Genomic DNA, 22493 nt, shown 5'->3' on the forward strand with positions numbered 1-22493 from the left:
ATCGAAGATTATATCGAAGAAGAAGAGATTCTCAAACCTTGGAGGTTGTTTTCCAATGTTCGAGGTTTTGGGACTCTTTACCACTTTTTATGCATATAACGTACGTATGTTATATACTACTTTGAAACTCGCACTTCATGGGAAACGAAAAGGACAGATACATCTACATGCTCTTAGGGAGACCAAAAGACTTTCGCCTATTGGTTAAGTCTACAACCGACATAATTTCCATTAATTATATTGGTTCATAAGATACCATACATATAAATATATGGTGCCCAATAATAAACATGGCCAAAACAAGATTATATTAATGACTGTCGAAACAAATTTTCAACAGTCAATGACCAAATCTTTACAAGGCCATACTTGACAATTTAACGCGAAGAGAGAGAGAGATTACTATGAATTATTGTTTACTTGCTAAAATGTGCCCCATTTGGAGCCTCATCTCAATCGTCCACATTATCTAAGGGCGAAAATTTTCCCCATCTTTTTCTTTTTCTTTTTCCTTTTCCCTTTATCAATCTTTTTTCTTTCCTATCTCAAACTCAAAGTAGCAAATCTTGCCTCTTTCCAAGACATATATACCGTAACCGAGAAGCTTTTCTCAAAGGTGCCCACAAAACCAATCGACCTCATGGGTGGACCCCATGATCATCAGAGAGACCACATATGATACTTGCACTTGACGATGTATTTAATTTGGTTAATAAGAAGATAATTTTGTAAAAAATACAATAAAGTTTATTTTATGATTAACCATTTGATTTATTTTTTAACATGTGGACTCTAAATATTCAATGATTAATCTTAAAAAAAAAAAAAAAAGTTGTTAGAATTGTGTAAGAGTTGTGCAAGAGTTAAAAATTGTACAAGAAACATTATTTTTTATTATAACCATATTCGTAATTGACTTGTTTACAGGAAAAGTTCTTATTGGGCAATAGTATAGAATTTCTCTTGAAGTATATAATCTTATAGAAAAGGTAAAATGATATTTAATTTCATGATATAAAGAAAAATTCCTCCAGAAAAGCAGTTATTAACAGAATCTGGAGCTTTTTTTTGTTGTTGCGGAAATGAAATAATTATTTTTACATTTTTCTTTTCTGTTAATCAGACAAAGAATATTAGTGTACGAACCATTAAATCCTTGGAACGTAAGAAAGTAAGAATATAGCTAGGCTGGGGGTGGCTCGTGAGCCATGATGCAGTGGCGGTCGGCCACCCCCCTTCCTAAAGGTGGCAGCCATCTTTCTTAAGTCCTAAATTCTTTTTTTCTTTTTCAAAAGAATAATAATAATATTTAAAGTTTTAATTAAATTTTTAATTTTTAATTTTTTTTATTAAGAGTGACACGTGTTGCATTTTTTTTTTTTCGATTGACGTGATAACCAGGGGCGGAGGCACGTACAAGCTTAGGGTCCATGGCCCCCCAAAAAATTTCAAACCCTTTTAAATTTTTTTTTTAGGTTAGGCACCTATGACGGCGGCAAAAATAGAATTCAGCCCCCCCAAAAAATTTAATCTACCCTACTACTATAATATTTTTTTCTTTTCCTAAAAAAAAAAAAAAAAAAAAACCAGACGCAGCAGATAATAAATAAATAAATAATAATCAGTAGCAAATCTTCTTCAACACAGCAACCCAATGTTCAATAAAAAAATCACACTGCACAAGAAAAAAAAGAGACAAAATTTACTTTACAATACCTCTTAAACTTCCCTCAAACCTCAATCTCACATTCAACCCTAAGAAAAAAGAAAAAAAAAAAATGCAGAGCTTGAAAATACTGAGGCAAGAAAACTGAGTCTGAGAGACTGAGATCTGGCTGTGCATCCACCGTCAGCCCTCTGTCCATCGGCTCAAGCACCACCAGTAGCAATAAACACTCATCACAATGAGTTATTTACTCTTATTTTTCTGCATGCTCTAAATCTTTAATATGATTTTCCTTTGAAATTTGGGCTTTTCTAAAAGAAAAATCTGAGTGTTTACTGTGCAGTCTGTTGATTATGTGATTTCTTTGAGATGGGTTGAAGATAAATAGACAATGAAGATTGATGAGAGAATTGAAGCACTGAAAGAGGGAGGGAGGCGTGAGTTTGAAGAGAGAAATAAAAAGATAAGGACAAGAAATAAGGAGGACCACCGAACGGCTTTATTCTTTTAAAAAAAAAAAAAATGAAAAGATGAGAGGGCTAGGGCATAAGGGCGTGGGACCATGGGTGGGAGAAGGAATTGACTCAATAGGCAATAGTTTCAATTGAAGCATTGAGTGGAATCTAGAGGCTTCGAGTAATTGGGTGAGTGGATTTTTTTTTTTTTTTTAATAGATGTAATTGAGTGGATTGTCTCCCATCTTCTCATAAATTCAGAATATCAAGGAGTCAAGACTCTTGACTCTTTCTTGAGATTAGAAGATTGCATATGAAACTGAATGGGGGATGGAGTGGGACTTGGGAGTGGGCAAGAGTGTGGGACCATGGCTGATGAGGGAGAGAAATGAGATTTGAGGGTACTGAAATATGAAAATTGAAATGAAAGACTACCTCAAATATGATTAATAGAATTTTTTATATTTATATTTATTATTTAATTTTTTTCAGTATTTAGTTCAGATAGAATTCTCAAAAAACTTACAAAATAAATACATAAAAAAATGAAACTAGGTATGTCTTTTTCGGTAGAATTACTAATTAAAATGAAACATTTTGATTTTAGATAGAAAAACCTCATCCAAATTAGATTGGACTTCTTTTTTTTTTTTAAAAAAAATTATTCTATTAAATTAATATTTGTCTTTAAAATAAGTAATCAATTTAGAAGACAATTTGGAAGATAACTTTTTTTTTTTTTTTTTTTTTAATTGTGTTCATCGTTACTTCTTCTAATTTATTATTTGTTTTTATTGGTTTGCAGGATTCATCTAGCACATTATTGTCTGTGGTTTGTTTTCAAGAAATTCTTCAAGTTCAAGATAACGTTGATTCATTGAAAGGTACTCATTTTTCATAGTTCCTATTAACTGTGCATAATTTATTTGTTAAGTAGTCTATATTTTTCTATGTTTGCTATTTTTGCTAGATTAAGATTTTTAATAGATATTAACTTACTTTGATTATTGGAATTTTTTTTTTCCTAATTTGATGGGTTTGATTTGGTTAATTATTTGTTGTTTTTTTGCTTGTCAATGTTAATAAAAACTATTATAAGTTTAAGATTTGTTTTCTTTATTTTACAAGCGGACGCACATATAAAGGGACTATATATATATATATATATTATTTAAGTCCGGCCCTCCCTCCAGGAATTTCTTGGCTCCGCCCCTGGTGATAACCTAAAAGACTTTGTACAGTTTGTGGACGAAAAACGATTTTATGGAGTAATTTATAATTTTTGCCTACTATAAAAACTTTACAATTATTTTTTACACCACAAGAAATGATTTGTAACTTAGGCCAACCATAGGAACCAATGGTGCAATTTTCCCCTAGATTAACAATTAGCACATGTGTGGTCCAACTATATTATTTTAACCATTTACAACTATGACATGGTTTCAATGCGAGACTCAACCTTTCTACACTCGCATTTCACTACACTCCCCCTCACCCATTAAGTCATGTGGCAGCTAGATATCTATTTATATCAAGTCATTCACACGGGACTAGGAATACACTCACTACATTCCCTCTCACCCATTTGGCTTCTGATTGTGAATGTTAAAGTATTAATTAAATGATTAAATTTAACTCCTCATATGAACTTGATCTTTTAAGATAGATAAGTGGTAATTTAATATGGTATCAGTCTATCAGAGCTGAAGGTCTTAAGTTCGAATCTTGCCTCAGTCATTCACCCCATTTTAATTAAGAGTAATGATTCATTACCACCTAAATATACAACTTTTCACCACCTTGCCTATGTAGAAAGGTTGTCCCTCACCTTAATTTATTTTTAAAAAATAAAAAAACTCAAAAGATAGTGGGGGACTACATTGTCATATAAGCAAGGTGGTGAAAAGTTGTATATTTGGGTGGCATTGAATCATTACTCTTTAATTAAATATACTGTTAATGTGTTGATTAAATAATAAAATTTACATCTTCTATCAGCTTAATCTTTTGAGATAAATGGTGAATTAACATGATATCAGAGCCAAAGGTTTTGAGTTCGAACATTGACTCCATTATTTAATTACCCTCAATTTCAATTAAATATTCCACATGTTGGGCCTCACCTATTAAAAGCCTAAAATGTAGTTTGAGCATACACATGAGGGGTAGCGTTAAAATGTTGATTAAATGATTAAATTTACATATTCCTATCAACTTAAGTTTTTTAGATAAGTGTTGATTTAACACAAAACACGTGTTGTGCCTCATCTATTAAAGCAGATCGAGTTTGAGCCCACACATAAGGGGAGTATGAAATTATTGGTTAAATAATTAAATTTATTCCCAATTCAGTAACCACCACATAAGCAAACTACGTAAATTTTGGTATTTTATGTAATTAGCTTATTTTATTGAAAAATGATTATTGTACAACTTTTGTACAACTCCAACAATTTTTTTTTTCAAACTAACAATTTGATCTGTTTTCCTCTATGTAGATCCTAAATGAGAAATGATCCCTACACTCATTTCTTACAACAGCCCCACAACAAGCTGACGTGGCTGGTAATATTTTATTAATTTTTTACAAAAAAAATGAAAACAAAACAAAAAAATAATAAAATATTACCAGTCACGTCAGCTTGTTGTGGGGCTGTTGTAAGAAATGAGTGTAAGGATCATTTCTCATCCTAAATATCCAATGGTTTATCTTAAAAAAAGTTGTTAGAGTTGTACAAAAGTTGTGCGAAAATTGTAAACATATCATATTTCTATTTTATTATGTTCTTTTCTACTTTTGTAACACCTTGATCCCACAACGGGTATAAAAAACAGATATTTCTATATATAACATTTACATAAATAGATGCTTTATGTACCCGTGGTGGGATTGGGGTGTTACAAGTTTGGTATCAGAGCTTATGTTATGATTCTGTAGACTCTTCTAGTTAGGAAACGATATTGGTCTTAGCCAGGGCAGTAGGTTTTCAATTTAAGTGTAAATCTTAGCAGATTTCTTTTGTAGTGCTACATTTGTTTGATGTGGTCAACTAACTAGAAATTGTGAAATCTAAGTGTCGACTCCTATAGGGGATTGTATTGGAATGGACTTGGTGCTTATATCTAATGCTATAAATGTAATGTCCAAGAAATTATTTAATAAATTTATTAGGAATTAAATAACATTAAGCTCATTTAGTGTGGTAAAATTTCACTTTAGGATTTAATTAAGAAAAGTGAAGAAACAAAGGTAGAATATTATTAATGGGTTTGTTATTGTTAAGTAAAATATTATGGGTTAGTGTGGTAAGATTATGCAAATGGACCTTATCATTTTACTATGGGCTTGTAAGAATTAGAAATTGGTTGAAGAAATGAGACGAGAATGGCATCTTTGGGCCCAAACCATGAAATTCCACTAAAGCCCACTAATACCCATGTTTTCACTTAAGTTTGGGGGGTATTTTTGAAAATTCTGCATAAACTCCTTATTCTCTCCCCTTGGCTCACGACCACTCACTCTCCCCATTCAGATTTTCTATTCTTTTTCACCTAAAACTCACACAAAAAAACACAGCCCTTGGTTCTCCCTCTCCATTACGCCAATTCCTTTCTATTTTCTCTTTTCTCTTGCAATCTTCTCATGGTTTAAATGTGACTTGGCAAGCTTCAACTATTGAGGGCTTTTCCTACCAACTAAAACCATTTGACTTGGGCTTTGCTTCAAATCAAGTCCTCCATCGTTTTTGAGCTTTGGGTAATGATTTTCGAGTGTAAGGACCCCCAATCTACCGATTATGTTGAGTGGTTCTTCGCAAGAGGTGGTCTAGGAATCTATAGTTGAGCTTGTTATTTACATAGCCAAGGTGAGTATTCTACTCACTGAGAAACTATTATTTTTATGTATTATGGAGGTGCAAAATATATGTTGTTTTATAAATATGAACTAATTGTATGTTGAATATATCTGTTTTGAATGATTTGAGTATATTGAAATTATAATGATATTTTGAAGTATGTATATGATATGTGGAGTTGAAGTAAATGGTGTGACTGTAGGATATAGTTGGGGGATTTTTGTAGACTAAGGTTGCATTGTAAATAATTGAGATATTTAGTGTGAGTTATAAAATTGGGAACATGATGCTTATGAAATTGACGCATGAATGAAAAAGTGTTTGAATTGATTTAAGGGTTATGAATGTGTGCTGTGGTTGGGATTTAAATTATGCAAATATTGACTGATGAATTGATGTGTTAAGCTGTTTATGGAATCTTATCGAAAACATGTGTTAAAGCATGATCATGGAATTGGAAAATATATGTATTGTTTTAAGGCATGAAGCATGAGCATATAAACGCTGAACATGGAAGGAAGTGAGGTTTATAACCCACGGGAAACTGTAATCTCAAAGGGACAAATCCCAGGGGCAAGCCCCATATACGGTAATCTCAAAGGGACAAGTCCCAGGGGCAAGCCCCATACACGGTAATCACAAAGGGACAAGTCCTAGGGGCAAGCCACATACACGGTAATCTCAAAGGGACAAGTCCCAGGGGCAAGCCCCATACATGGTAATCTCAAAGGGACAAGTCCTAGGGGCAAGCCCCATACGGTTCACTATCTCGGGGCAAGCCCCATACAGGAAAACTTGTATGAGCATGTATAGCACCGTTTTGATGAGTGTGATGTTTTCATGATTTGATATATAATGTATGCTTCTACAGGCCTCCTATAGTTGTTTCATGATAATTTGCATAGTTGATTTAAAAGCATTGAGTCATCAATTATAAAAGTATTATAGTAGGTGAGGATATATTTAATTGTTTCCAACAATGGAACTTCTACGTATAAGTCTCAGCTGCATAGTATGCTTAAAATATTTTCTACTAGTTAGTGTTTGATGTATCAGCTATGGGGTTTTTCCCAAATAAAAGTTTATAAAATTGGTAGCTGTTATAATGTACGCATGACTAAAAAGGAAAGTGTTGGTTCTTTGTGAAAACTCAGTGAATAGTATACCTCTGAGGTCTTAGCGTATTTACTTATGTTAAGGCGGTGGGCTCATAATTCCACCTGTACGGATGTGGTTAACCCCACAACCGTACAGACACTGATGTTGTGGCTGCAGGTACTCCTGAGGTAGACGATGACCTTGTAGCTTTATATTTGGGATATTACGACTAGAGCTTGATGCGATAGTTGTAATGTAATGGACCACGCGTTGTCCATTCTTTTGGGTATTTTGTATATGGCTCGTGACATATGTGTCACTTAATCTTTTGTCTAGCCATTCTTTTGTATTAGTTGTAATGATGTTAAGCTTTAAACAGATAGACATGTGTATGGCTCTTTTGTGTAAACAACAGGTTTATTTTTAGTTGTCTTTCCACTGAGTTAATGATTTGTATCATTATGTTTTCTGCTGCATAGATATAACTCTATTTATCAAGTACATATTATGGGGCATGTGCCATATGTTGGCTGAGCGATACATAGTTGTGCCACTGTGATGATCCGTTTGTATGATTTTTCTAAAAAAAAAAAAAAAAAAAAGGGTCATCACAATAAATATTGATGGTATAGAGTTATGTGTGAATTTGATTCTATTAGATATATTTAGTTTTGATGTTATTCTGGGAAAAGATTGGTTAGAAGTATACTTTATATTTCTAATATCCTCACATGGATCTGTCACAATAATTTCCACATGTTAATCAGGGCATCTATCATAATAACGTAGCTATAAACCATTGCATAGATACTTACAAGATTAAAGTGTGGGAGGAACCCAAAAGGGGAACCTAAGCATCAATACTTTTGATTTATCTCCAGTTGTGGCTTTTGTTCAAACATCAACTTGGGTTCCTACCACCAACTGTAATTTCTCTGCATCCCCTCACTGCTGGAATTGCCAAACCTTGCTGCTGAAAATCTGTGCTGAAAACCGTTAGTTCTTTTTTACAAATTGCCTTTGTCAATAAACTGAGTAAGTGGCAGAAACCTTAGACATGCAGGATGCAGCATAATTAAGCAATTAAATCTAACACACACACACACACACACACACACACACACACACACACATATATATATATATACAACTTGAATAAAGCAAAGGAAAACGGCTTAACATCTGTTGCGGTTTCCACATTACTGCATGAGCTGGCTCTTGCATCTCTCTTGCTGTCCAAACCATGCGACACCATAACATTTGCCTCATGGCCCTCATCCCTGAGACTGAGTGAGGAAAACGGCTTTGAGAGGTTGCCACACTAGTGACACTATCAGGTTCAGGACAATTTCTTGAGTCCACTGGCCATCTCATTGGAATCAGGGCTGGCTCTATATATTTTGGGGCATGATTTAGACGATAATTTTAATTGACTGGCCATCTCATTGGAATCAGGGCTGGCTCTATATATTTTGGGGCATGATTGAGACGATAATTTTAATTGGGACCTTTTTATATAAATACAAATATAATTTATTTTAATTTTTATATTATATTTTTATTTAAAAATTATTTTTATAGCTTTTAAAATTTAATATTATATTGCTAGTATCAAATCTATATAATTTATTTTTAGTTTCAGTTAATTTGTTTATTCTTCTATTTTTTACAGTTTTTTATATATTCAAATGCATATTTCTAGCAAACCGTTATAACAAAAATTATTTATAAATAATAAAAAAAAACTATCCATAATATAAAATTAAAATAAAAGAAGAATAGAACCTTTATAAAAGATCTTTTTCAACTTCACTTTATGTTAAGATCATCTAATTTCCTCAACCTAAAAAAGCAAAAAAAAAATTATTATTTTTTTGTTAAACAATTTTATTATTCAAAATAAATTTATAGTATTTTCTATTGATGATTGAGAATTTTTTTCAAACTTATCTTGCATTGAGAGGGACAACAAAAATTTTATTTTTTTGTCTAAAATGAAATCTGAAATAAGAGAGGAAAACATAAAAAGTAAAGCCTAAATTTCACATTCACACTCTCAACTCTCTCTCTCTCTCTTATATATATATATATATATATATATATATATATATATATATTCTATTTCATCTCAGTACTGTTTCTCTTCTTCTTCAAGAGAAGAAGTGGTGGAAGAGAAGAAAGGATAAGATGGAGAAGGGGTTCTGTGAAGGGACCATGCAACCACATCTGGGGCCTAATTTTTTATTTATTCTTCTTTCTACAATTTATGGGGTCTTTTTTTTCTTTTGTGAAAATAGTTGCAGAGGTCTTATTTAATATTTTTTGGGCCATATTCTTTTTTTGTGAAGATGGTTGTAGAGGCCTTATTTAATTTTTTTTTTGGGGGGGCTTTATTCTTTCTTTTGTGAAGATAGTTGAGAGACTTTATTTATTTATTTATTTATTTTGGCCATATTCATTCTTTTGTGAAGAAAGTTGCAAAGGCCTTATTTAATTTTTTTTTTTTTCTTACAAACCTATTTTTTGGGAGCCTTCTTCCACTAGGGGCCCTTAAGCGGCCGCCTAAGCTGCCTAGTGGAAGAGCCGGCCCTGATTGGACCAACTAAGCTCCTGTAGCAAACTCAAACAGATGAGCAGTGGTATCATATATATTCAAACCCTTTTTAGATGTTAAGCAAATTCAGATTCCTCCTACTGTTAAACACTACTTGATAACATACTTTCCATTCATCAGATTCAGAGTTTAAGTCTAACTAGAACGGTAGATGTGTTTCACGCACGTACCTAGGAGTTGCAGTTGATGTTTTTGGCTCATCCCTCAGACTGAGTGAGGATAGCGGTTTTGTGAGGTGCCACACACTATCAGGATCTGGACAACTACTTGAGTCCACTGGCCATCTCATTGGAACAACTAAGTTCCTGTAGCAAACTCAAACAGATGAGCAGTAGTATCATATATATATTCAGGCCCTTTTCAGTTAATAAGCAAAATCAGATTCCTCCTACTGTTTACTTGATGACATACTTTTCATTAATCAGATTCAGAGTTTAAGTTTAACTAGAACAACATATATGCATATTAACTGATACTAGATAATTGTGTTATATTTGAAAGCAAATAAGCTCATACCCCTCATTACATCTGTGTTTGCAGCGACGCATCTTATTCACTGTACAGCTCCCAAATAAGATGTCAAGATGCTTTGCTAGTCTTGGTATATCAGAAAACGGCACAACATCCCAAACCCTTATAACCTGAATGTGATATGAATCCTCCTTGAGAATATCTACAGTCCAAACTAGATACAGCTGCCCATCGACCTTGTATGTCTCTAAAAGTTGAGAACAAGTCTCATCATGGACAATGATTTTTCTCTCCTCATTGGGCTCGCGCCAACCACTTGAAAGCTTTTCCAAAAGAGAAATCACTTCCTTACGAATCTTTGCATTGCTAGTCCTCGCTATAGATTTCTGGAAATCAATGTCGAAGAAAACCTGCATTTTAATTAAGGCATCATGGATAAAAATTTAAATCAGTTCAAACCCATTACAGTTCTACTATCTAAATCACTTTATACTTAATCTTTATATAAAGTCATATTTCTAGTTTTTGTCTTTGATTCACTTGAATCGATATGAGAATTTCATCTGTCAACGATGAAAAAAATATCAGAGACAAATAGGCTTATATAATGCTAAGAAGCATAGAACAACCAAAACATTGCATGTACCTTCCATTTAGCCTCTTTGAAAAGTAGAGAGTCATTATTAAGTAAAATATCAAGCTCTCCAAGCTCCACCAAGGCAGCAATAATTGCCTGAGCCAAGCTCTTGTCCTCATTGGACTCATAGAAACACCCACGTTCCTTGGCATCGAGGACTAGTTTCTTCCAAACAGAGCCACTCTTTTGTAGAGTCACCCCATCCCCCAAAATCCAAAGGCAATACCTAAAGAATGAAACAGCAACCAAATTTTAATTTGCAAAACTGACAGAAATTGAAACTTTTTCAGGTGCATGCAGCACAATCAGATATATATACAAGTAATACCTTGCTCGGGTTAGTGCCACATTTGCTCTTTTTCGGTTGGAAAGGAAACCTACTGATCCATTCCCATTACATCTTACAGTAGAGATAATTATTACATCATCCTCACCTCCTTGGAACCCATCAACAGAGCGAACACTCACACTGAAGCCACTACCAGACTTGCTGTATTTTTTGACCCTCTCTTCAATTGCAAAAACTTGAGCCTTATACGGTGATATCACTCCTATACTAACATTCTTCTTTGTGTTAAGGAATTCTGTCACAAAAAACAGGAAATGGTAAAAGGAATTCACATCATTTGTCTATTACTTTTCTGAAAGCATTTTTTTTTTCTTCGGGATAATAACTTAGACTAATAAGCAATAAAACATACGTTTAAAAAGATTGTCAACTATCTCAGAGACCACAGCAACCTCAACCATATTCTTGGGACTGTGCCCGAGACCAAATTCCTCCTTTCCATGAACTACGTTTATAAAGGAGTAGGAGCTGTACATGTTGCCCTGAAGGAAACGCTTCTCATAGTCTCTTTCTTTAACCTTTGGAGCATCTAAAATCTGTTTGTCATAGAACTCTCTGTTTGGAAATAAGCTGATGGATGGATGCATCCTGTACTGGACATCAAGAAGGTGCTTCTGGCTCCCCAACATGACCAGTCTTTCGAACAAACTTCTTCCAAATTCAGCCTTCTCGGATATCTTAAAAGTGCACATTCGAAACATGTTAAACAAAGTGGAAGATGTTCAAAATTTGCAAAAGACCAAAGAACCAAGGATAAAACTTTAACCTCGCTTTTAACCATTGCAGGGAGCTGCCTCTCATCCCCTATGAGAATAGCATGGCGGACGCCAGATAGCTGTAAAGGAATAGCTGATTCACATTCTTTAAGCTGAGCAGCTTCATCGATAACCAAAAATTCCATGCTTCCTTCAGTACTGTATAATTTAGCAGAGCTTGATGTAGTAGAGAACAATAGGCATGCATTTGCCAAGCAAAAGTTTTTTATCGATTCGTCAAAAGTTAAATCTGGAATAGAAGATTCAAGAGATAAGGTCAAATATCTCAGTATCTGAAGGGATTCATTTCTCATACTCAACTTTGCAAGGCAACCCAAACTGCTTCCTAAGTCTTCAAAATTATTGAAAACTTGTAATAACCCTTCATTTGCTACACTAACACCATGCAACAAAGTTTCAAGAGATTTAAGCAAAGTCAGAGCTCTTCTCATCATTTTCACTACCTCTAAGGGTAATAGAGAAGTTGGTAAGTGAGTATACAAATTAACCATACAAAACTTCAGTTGCTCATGAATTGAACAAAATCTCTTCTTTAAAAACTTCTCAAACGTCAAAGGATCATCATCATCGTCCTGTCTTTTTTCATCTTCTTTTTTTTCCAAGTATATTTCGTACTGCGATTTCGGGTCATCAAGCAAAGAAACCATTGATTCTAAGCCATTTCTCCAGCCAGATAGAGGAGCAAAGCACTTCAAAAGCACATCAACACGATAGTCGAGAAATACATCCAGAAGATCTTTACGTTCACCAAACTTCATTCTTTTATTTGGATGAAAACGATCATAAATCTTCATTCGCTTACCATTCCCAAATAAAACTATATCTCCAAGCCTGTATGGGTCATACTCTTGCGAAGCCCTAGCCAAGCTCAGCAGCCGCGTTGCAACTTCCAAAACCGCAATGTTAGTTGGAGCACATGTTAATGTTCTGCACCTCACTTTAAGGAGGGCATGTAATAAGACACCAACGGTCTTTGTTTTCCCGGTCCCTGGAGGGCCCCATATCAGTTTGATAGGATTCTGATGATTGCAATATCTCATACCAATGCAGCTTAAAACCGCAGCTTCTTGAGAGCCATTTAGATTATAAGAGCTGATCCTATCCCGTAGATTAGAAGGGGCAAGACAGTTTTTTCCTTTAGAAAAGCAAGTCAAACAATTTTCATCATCCTGTTAGGATTAAATATATAATGCATCAGTAATGTGAGTCTTTAAAGAGAAGGTTACTAATACTGGAGAATTAATGTATGATGTGTGACATTGAAGAGCAAAATGAGTTAAAATACTTACAGCTGAATTGGCTTGCAGTACTGTTTTAATAATGTTTGTGTTCCCCCTTTCTGGGTGTAGTGCTTTCCATATACGAACATTTGTAATCATATTCATAAGATAAACTGCAAAAAGTTTTCCTTTCTCGTAATTATGCATGTATTCCTCACCAGTTAAAATGGGCTTTGATGCCAGTATCGATACCGTACTAAACTCATCTGTCTCTAAGTCTCTTGGCCGAAGAACATAGGCTATAAGATAGAATCTTTTGGGCCTGTTCAAATCATCAATGCATTTTGGTTTAACATATGTTAAGGCAATAAGATCACCAGCCTCGGGTTCATATTTTCCTTCATCTTTCTCAGTATCTTTTGCTTTCTTCAACTCAGAATCTTTTATGCTCTCTAATGTAATTTCATAAAACAAGCCTTTGGGAGGTTTAAATGCTTTAGATGTTTCAACATATTCTATTTCACAAGTGGGTGCTTGAGACAGCGCTGTTATGTTCGAAAACAAATCAGCATGTGTTTCCTCAATTAATGAAGGAACGAATGACTTCTTGTAATCTGTCACTGACGAGAATGTTTCTGGGATCCTTTTAACCTGTCAGTAAATGATGTCACAATTATGAATGGAAATGCCATGACTCATTAAATTACACATAAATTAAGAAATATAAAAAGCAATTAAATTCCCATCAATCTTTTTTGTCAAATCTCAAGAATGCAGAGGGAGATGCAAATTCCAATTAATCGATCAATTTTTTTTTTTTTAAAAAAAAATTGTTAATATAATACATAAATATTTTCATTATTAGGTATTACTACATTACGTACATGGCACACATCCTTAATTACCATGGCAAACCACTTAGATCTGTATGTTTTCTCTTTCCCTCTTCAATTTATTCTTCTGTTATTTTATTTTTATATTTATATTTTATATTGCAATAATTAAATGAGCACGCTTAATTTCTTTAACAGTACCTATAACCTATTAGATGGAGGGCTTACCATTCCTTGAAGATGATTAAGTTGCAATACATATATGTAGTTTAGATTTAGGAAATATGCGAATTAAGTACAGGTATGATGTTAATCATTAGAAATCATCACTAGCTACCAATGGATTTTCACCTTGCTTTCCAATTGGTACCGTTAGGAAGATTGACACATTCAAAAGTAATTTAATAAGATCATAATGTAATATATTGGGACACATCTCAACCGAAAAACTTAAGCTTAATTATGAGTTTAGGTCTAACTGTGTTATATCAACCATTTACACATGCAACATTTTTTCAATGCGAGACCCAACCTGGCATCCTTCTTACAGGAGCTCAGACTTTAGTACTAGCCTTAGAAGGAAGAAAGCGCAGGGATTCACTTGATCGGATGGAGCCGGCTATCAATTGCAGCAATATGGGATTCAGAAAGGATGATAGGGATTCTCTGACTATCCGAACTTGTTGTCTACACTCGCATGTGTATACTGATCAACAATCTTCCCTCCCTCATATATGTTCATCGACATCTAACTCAACTCCCTCTCACTTAAATCATGTGGGAGTTAGATGTCTTTTTATATCAAAACATTCACGTGGGACTAGGAATACGTATACACTACACTCCCCCTCACCCATTTGGCTTTTGTTGGTGAATATTAAAGCATTTATTAAATTATTAAGGGTTAAATACCTTATTGGTACCTGAGTTATATATATATATATATATATATATATAAAATCTTTAAAAATTAATAAATTTAAAAAATTTTAAAAAAAAATTGTAAAAAAAAGAAAAAGAAAAAGAAAAAGAGAAGTGGGGTGTGGCCCTTTGGCCAAAATGGGGGTGGCCATTTTGGCCAAGGGAGCCACCATTTTGGCCGGTCAGGGATAGCTCAACCACCTCATGGCAAAAAAAAAAACAAATGATGGGTTTTGGCCCTTGAGGTGGCTGGACCACCCCCACGGGCCATGGGGGTGGTTCGGCCACCCCAAGCTGGCCGTTTTGGGGGTGGCCTAACCACCCTCATTGTGAAGTCCCGAATATTATTTAGCATTTTAAGAATAAAATTTAATGGATAAAAGACTAAGATTAATTTGACGACTAGAAAATACAATAGGACGCGCAGAGAATATTTTATGGTCCAAAGAAATAAATTATATAAGAAGAAAAAAAAAAGAAAAAAAAGAAAATGAATTTGAATGGAAATAGAAAGTAAAATAAATACCAGAAAATATATATAGTTGATGGCGCGTTTGGAAGCTGGTTAGTGCGTCCGGATAGCCTTTCATTTCACGCGTTGTCCAGTGATGAGCGTGTCCGAATGGCACTTAATGCCCGTCTGGATGGGGTCTTCTTTGTTATGTGGCCAAGAGTTTTCTTTTCGGCCATTTCCGGATCTCTTCCACTTTCTCTCGATTTTTCTTAGCTTCTTCACCTAGAAATCACGATCTAGGGAGATCTAACCACCCAAACTTAATTCCGACTTCGGAAACGTGATCTACGAAGCCCAATCTATGTTTCTACCGATTGGTTTAAGGTATTTTCATTAAACTCATGTTTTGGAGATTTTAGATAAATCTTGTAAATGTGAGTTTAATTTAGTGTTTTCTTAAGGTAATAGGTTACTTGGAATTTTCTTGAGGCTACCCAAACCATGAGTTTTGGTTTGGTAAATTTTTGGTGAGTTTCTTCAAACCCTAACTTTTAGGTATTTAATTTTAATTGAATTTTTATGTTATTAACCCTTAGTAAATGCCATTGGGTTAACAATATTGTGTTTGGGTTAGTGTTTAAAGTAAATCGTTAAATCATATTAATAAGTTAGTAATTATTGTAAAAAGATTAGTGAACGTGATTTTAGGGTTAATGTTATTTTAAATACGGTAGTATTTTATGCGACTTGGTTAATGAAAATAAGTTATAGATTAGTAAATACGATTTGGGATTAATATTTGATGTTATAAGTAATTATTTTTTAGGTTGATTTTAATGCTTAACCCCAAGTAAATACTTTGGGTTAGTGTTAATTGAGTTTAGTTAGTGTCTAGGTTTATGGGTGTGTAATTCGGACCCGTAAAATATTATGGGTTTTCCAATAGTTAGCCTTGAGCGATTCAAGTGCTAATTTGTGTGTTAAATTATTTAGAGTGCTAAATGAAGAAATGTGTTATTCTACAGTGACGCATTGCATGGTGATGTTTAGGAAACCTAGTGCTTAAATCCGCACAGCCAATGTGAGTATTCTACTCACTGAGAAAATATATTTTTATATATTATGGATTTGTAAAATATATATTGTTTTATAATTCCAAATCGACCATATGATGAATTATATATTTTGGATAATTTGAATAGGTTTGATTATGTTCAAATTATATCAATGATGTTTAAGAAACGATGTATGAGTGAAGAGTGTTGAATTGATTTAAAGTGTTTGAATGTCTGCTGCGGTTAAGATTTAAATTATGCAAATTGTTTGAGAACATGTCATGTTGAAACTGTTTATGTTTTATGAAGAAACTATGATTTGAATGATTTCAAAGTGTTTGATGAAATGTTGGATGGTTTAGTTTTAAGAGAACACGATTTAGCAAAAGCATGATTGAATAGCATGATACAGTAGTAAAACATCTACTGGTCAAGCACAAAGCATAGATCATGTAGTATAGAGCATACATACAATAGTAGTACAACAGCAACAGAACGTAGTAAACACAGTTAAACAGCAGTTATCAGCATCGTGGGGGACTTAAGCCCCAGTAAACCCAGTTTCATGCATAACATATATAGCATTCTTTCAAGAGTGTGATGTTTTTATGTTATGAGTAGTTTTTACTAGACGTATTGGTATGCATAAGTGTTTTAAATGAAAAGATCTTACGTATATTTCTATCGAATAGTTGCATGTGTTTAAGAAACATTGAACTTGAATGTACAAGGATTCATAATTGCTCAGGTGCGAGTAATGGCATATCTATAAGTAAGAAGGTTGACCATTATTGTTCTTCAGGAAAGACATGCTAACATAATAGAGTTTCACTCTGGTGCTCACATGATCTACTGACGTTCAAGGCATGAAGCTGAAATACAATTAGAGATGGTGTTGCGAATATTATGTTGAAGGATGATATCCTAATATGGAAGAGTAAGATGCCATGTTTTCTTGCTTAAGACCTATGTGTAGGCGTGATATCTGTAATGGAGTGATCGCGTGTACATATTTTTGAGCCACCGTTGAAAAGTATTATTATAGAGGGGTCTATATGTAGAAACTTTCAAGCGGTAGATTGAAACTTTTACATATGTTCATAGCTATGTAGTATGTTTTAAATGTTTTCTGGATAGTTGGTGTTTACTGTATTAGCTATTGGTAAATTGTGGCTGATATAGTGCTCGCATGACTAAAAATAAAAGAAAGGTTGGTTCTTTGTGAAAACTCAGTTAGTTTAATATCACTGAGGTCTTAGTATGTTTTATACTAAGACGGTGGACTCATTCTTTCACCTATGCTGATGTGAATACCACCACAACTGTGTAGATGATATTCCTATGATTGCAGGTACTACTGATGCGGATGATGATCCGGTAGCGTTCTATTTAGGTTACTACGATTGAAGCCCGTAGCGACAGTCATAGTGGGATGGACTATCACTACAAAAAAAATCATCTTTTCTTGACGGTTTTTTTCTAGACAGTTTTCTAGAATTATAGTTTTATAGACAGTTTTATAAAACCGTCTGGAATTTAATTTCCAGACGGTTTTTTAAAAACCGTCTGTATATTTTAATTTTCAGATGATTTTATTATAACCGTCTATAAATTTACAGACGGTTTTAATAAAATTGTCTAGAAATTAATATTCAGATAAATTTAGAGACCTTTTTTTTTTGAAACCGTCTGTATATTTTAATTTCAGAACGGTTTTATTATAACCGTTTGTAAATTACAGATGGTTTCAAAAAAAAAAATCGTCTGTAACATTCTTCTTCTTCTTTTCTTTTCTTTTTTTGAAGCATGCTGCCTTTTTGAATCCTTTCCCGTTTCTTTCTTTTTAATTCAAAACCTTCGTTCTTCTTCCTCTCCGAAAAAAACCATCTCTCTCTCACGTTCTTTTTCCTCTCTCCGGCCAGGATCTGGACGGTTGGCGGAAACGGGACGCGCGACTGGAGAGAATTGGTTTTCGGCCAGATCCGGCCAAATCTAGCCGAAACCCACGCTCGGCCGAATCTGTGGCCGGAATACAGAGAGAGATCCGGCTGGAAGACATGGATTTCCGGTCGGTTCTCTCTTCCTTTCTCTTTGTTTGTTTGTTTGTTTTTTTTTTTTTTTGGATTGTGTTTGTTTTGGGTTTGAAATTAATGTTTGATGGGTAGTGTGAGAGCATGGGTGTGGTGGAGAAGAAGCTAATGGAACGATGGCGGCTGTGCGTTCCATGGTTGGCGGCTGAAGGAACAGTGGCCTTCTGTGGTTCGTTGGCAATAGTAGTAGGGTGGGGGATTTCTATTTGGGATTTTTTTTTGTTGCCCAGTGATGGTGAACAACAATGGTTGCAGATTTGGGGAGGGTGTTTGGATGGCCTTTGTGGCACAGTGGGGGTGATGGTTTTGCCCATCACGTCAAGAGTGGCGCAGGCGACCTCGTCACGTTACTCCACTGGCCATCGATGCCGTCCTCTCCATCGTCGACCCGGGCAAGCCCGATCTCGTGGACCTCCGGCGACATGGGTTTGTTTAGATTTCATATCCAAAAGCAAATGAAACGAAACAAAAAAAAAATAAAATAAAATTATGGACGGTTTGACCAAACCGTCCAGAATTTTGGCCCAAACCGTCCAGAATTAATTCCAGACGGTTTGGGCCAAACCGTTTGAAATTGTAGACGGTTTGGCCTAAACCGTCCACAACCCAGATAAGCGACAGATTATCCTAGGTGGTTTAAAACCGTCTAGAAAAAACAGTCTGGACTTTTTTCCATACAGGTTTTTGCAATTTCTGGACGGTTTGAAACCGTCCAGAATTCCAAAAATTTTTGTAGTGTATGGTGTCCTTATTTTGAGCAATTTTGTATATGGCTTGTAACGTATGTGTCACATATTCTTTTGTAATACTTATATGATGTATTATAATGTATTCCGCAGTAGATATAACTTTGTTTATCAAGTGCATGTTATGGGGTATGTGCTATATGTTGATTGAGCGACACGTAGTCGTGCCACTGTGATGACTTGTTTTACGTTTGTATAAAATAAAAATAAAAAATAAAAAAGGTCATCACAGTACCCATGGCCCATGGAACCACCATGGGCAAACCCTCAAATTTTAATGGCTTTTGGCCTTTAGGGTTGGTCGAACCATCCATTGGGGCCACTGGGGTGATTTGGCCACCCCCAACGGCCAAAACCCATCAATTTTTTTTTTCCTGCTATGGGGTGGCTAAGCCACCTCTTTTTTTTTTTTTAAAAAAAAAAAAAAATAAATAAAATAAAATAAAATATTATTATTTTTAATTAATTTTTTAATATAGTACCACATGTCAACCTCAGCTGTTGACACATGGCGAACCATTAATATTTGGACGGAAGATGTAACAGGGGTACCAAACAGGTTTTTACTCCTAACTCAAGTACCACTTATGAAACAAATAAAAATTCAGGTATCAATAGGGTATTTAACCCAATTATTAAATTTACCTATTAGTTTAAGCTTTTAAGATAAATGGTAATTTAACATAGTATCAGAGTTAAAGATCCTAAGTACGTTCCAATTTTTCCTCAACCATTCACTTACATTTCAATTATATATACCACGTGTCGAGCTTCACTGATTCAAAATAAGTTTGAGCCCACACTTTAAATTTATCCCAATTGGACTTCGATGGAGGACGTACAAGACAAAATTCAGCAACCGCCGCATACGATTTTTGGCCAGCTTCACACAAAGCTCTCATTCAGCAACCATCACACAAACAAAATACGTAAAATTTTGATGTTTTATGTAATTAGTAAATCTTATTATGTTCTTTTTTACTTGTTTGTGAACCTAAATTTCAATTTTTCACAACAAGGTACATGGAAATTGGCGTATATTCCTTGTCTAATTGTTTGCCATGCCTAGAACCCCCTTCTTGATGATTATGAATAGGTAGACTAGCTATCAACTTTGAGCAGCGATTGGCAAGGGACAGTCTCTTCGCCCCTTTTCATTAAAAGGGGATTTTATTTTATTTTTTTTATCAAAAAGAAACTTCTAATGTCACATCAGAAGTTACTTTTTTATAAAAAAATTATTTTTTTATTAGAAAAGCCGGTTGGGGGACGGTAAACTGTCCCCCAAAAATCATTTCCCATCAGCTTTACCATAATCTCGACAAATAACAATGCCACATAAGATCAGAGCCGGCTCTATATGTTTTGGAGCCTAAGGCGATAATTATAAATAAAGCCTTTTTATATAAATATAAATATAATTAATTTTAATTTTTATATTATATTTTTATAGCTTTGAAATTGAATATTATATTGCTAGTATTAAATCTATATAATTTATTTTGAGTTTCAGTTAATTTGTTAATTTTTTTTTCTTTTTTAGAGTGTTTTATATATTTAAATGCATATTTCTAACAAATATTTATAAAAAAAAATTATAAATTAAAAAAAAAAATCATAATGACCTAGGCACATAAAAAAAAAAAAAAATGGAAAAAGACTACTAGGCGAGTTTGGCTACCATCTCAGGCTCTCAGCTCATTTTGCTTTGGCTTTTGTCGCATCACGTAACTGTAGCCAAGGGTGATGCGACAAAAGCTCAGAGTTTAGTAAAAAAAACTCTGACGTTGGGCAGGTGCGGCAGATAAATCGTGCAAAAATCTAAATAAATCGCTTCGCAAAACTAAGGGATTCTCACAATCCATTACCAAACAACTCCTAAGGGATTTTCAGCTTAAAAAAAGAAAAATCAATAGAGAGGTAGAAAAACAAAACCTGCCCGGCCTGAGTTCTTTTTTATTAAACACCCTCAGCTACAGTGACGTGATGCGACAAAGCCGAAGGAAACTGAGCCACACACCTCGCCTTATCTCTTGGTGCAGTGCTCCCTTCAAGGTAAGTGAATAGCACTAGAAGAAAAGGGCCGTTTATGACTATCTCTTGACGCGGTGCACACCCAAAAAAGAAAGAAACAGATTTGGTAGCCTGATGGTCAAGCTGTGAGAAATTACAGGAAGGAGATCTAGAAGTCGGACGCAAGGTCTGGTAGGCAGCATAGGCTGATGGTCAAGTTGTGTGGTCCTAGCAGCGGTTTTGGGCTCCTACCGCTTGATTGCCGAGGATTGTAGAGCATTTCAAAAAGTGATTTTGGTACTTTTCTGGAGAGATTGTTTAGAGATCGAATAAGATTTGTGGCTTTTTTTTTTAAAAAAAAAGTAAAATGTCTTTATTTGGCATTAATGTTGTGTTCTTAAGCCCCTAAAACTCTTGATTTTTCTATGGAAGTTTAAGAGTTTCCACGTAGAGATAATGAACATTTCTTTTGTCAAAATCGTTGTAGAGGCCTTAAATTTTTATTTATTTTTCTTTTTTTACAAACTTTTTTATGGGGCCTTAATTTTTTATTTTTTCTTTCTTTCTCACAAGCCTATTTTATCTTAGTGGAAGAGCCGGCCCTGCAGTGATTGAATGACCAAAAGAATGAATGGGAGCGCTCCCTAAGTTGAAGAACGAAGTAAATCTTTTCCTTTCTTCGTTCTTGATTTGTTTTTTTTTTTTTTTTTTTTTTTTCTTTTACATTTCTTTTCTGAGCTCCTTCTGGAAAGTGGAAAGACTTGAAGACGATTGAAATTTCTTCCTTCTATATTCTATTGTTCATCAAAGTTTTAATTTACTTAAGGCTCTAAAGAGTGAAGATTGAAATGTCAAGCAACAATTCACTGGTTCGGCAACAGCTGCAAGAGGAGCCTAGGAGGGGTTCTACGTCTACCGGGGGTTGCCCCCCTTAATGAGTGACCGAGAGTTTGAGGGTGGGCAAATCAGGGCCCCACTGTATGTATATTTCTTATTTAAAAACCCATAGATATTAGATGGGGTGTATATATATGATTAATAATATATTTAGATAAGAAGAAAAACAGATCGACCAACCTGATTTTTGTAAAGATCTTTATTGAGAACATCCCCAAGAGACCAAGAGAACACCAAGTCTATTAAGCTTCTACCATCAAGCTCTTCCTTGTTCTTCTCCATTTCTTCTGGGTGATTTCTGCAAAACCAGACGTCAATTTGTCAAAACCCAGAAGTTC

General features: G+C 34.5%; 1 protein-coding gene across 1 annotated transcript; it reads right to left on the bottom strand.

Annotated features, from left to right (window-relative positions):
• Positions 1 to 7872: 7872 nt before the first annotated feature.
• Positions 7873 to 22437, bottom strand: LOC133860515 (uncharacterized ATP-dependent helicase C29A10.10c-like). The gene is made up of 9 exons (XM_062296104.1): positions 22336 to 22437; positions 13216 to 13797; positions 11917 to 13095; positions 11503 to 11827; positions 11130 to 11385; positions 10811 to 11027; positions 10210 to 10574; positions 9864 to 9998; positions 7873 to 8060 (listed from the first exon to the last, which is right to left on the bottom strand). The coding sequence occupies exons 1-9, from the start codon at positions 22435 to 22437 to the stop codon at positions 7994 to 7996; spliced, it is 3228 nt and encodes a 1075-aa protein (XP_062152088.1). The 3' UTR covers positions 7873 to 7993.
• Between the last annotated feature and the right edge of the window lie 56 nt (positions 22438 to 22493).

Source organism: Alnus glutinosa, chromosome 2, assembly GCF_958979055.1.
Source record: "Alnus glutinosa chromosome 2, dhAlnGlut1.1, whole genome shotgun sequence".
Lineage (NCBI taxonomy): Eukaryota > Viridiplantae > Streptophyta > Magnoliopsida > Fagales > Betulaceae > Alnus > Alnus glutinosa.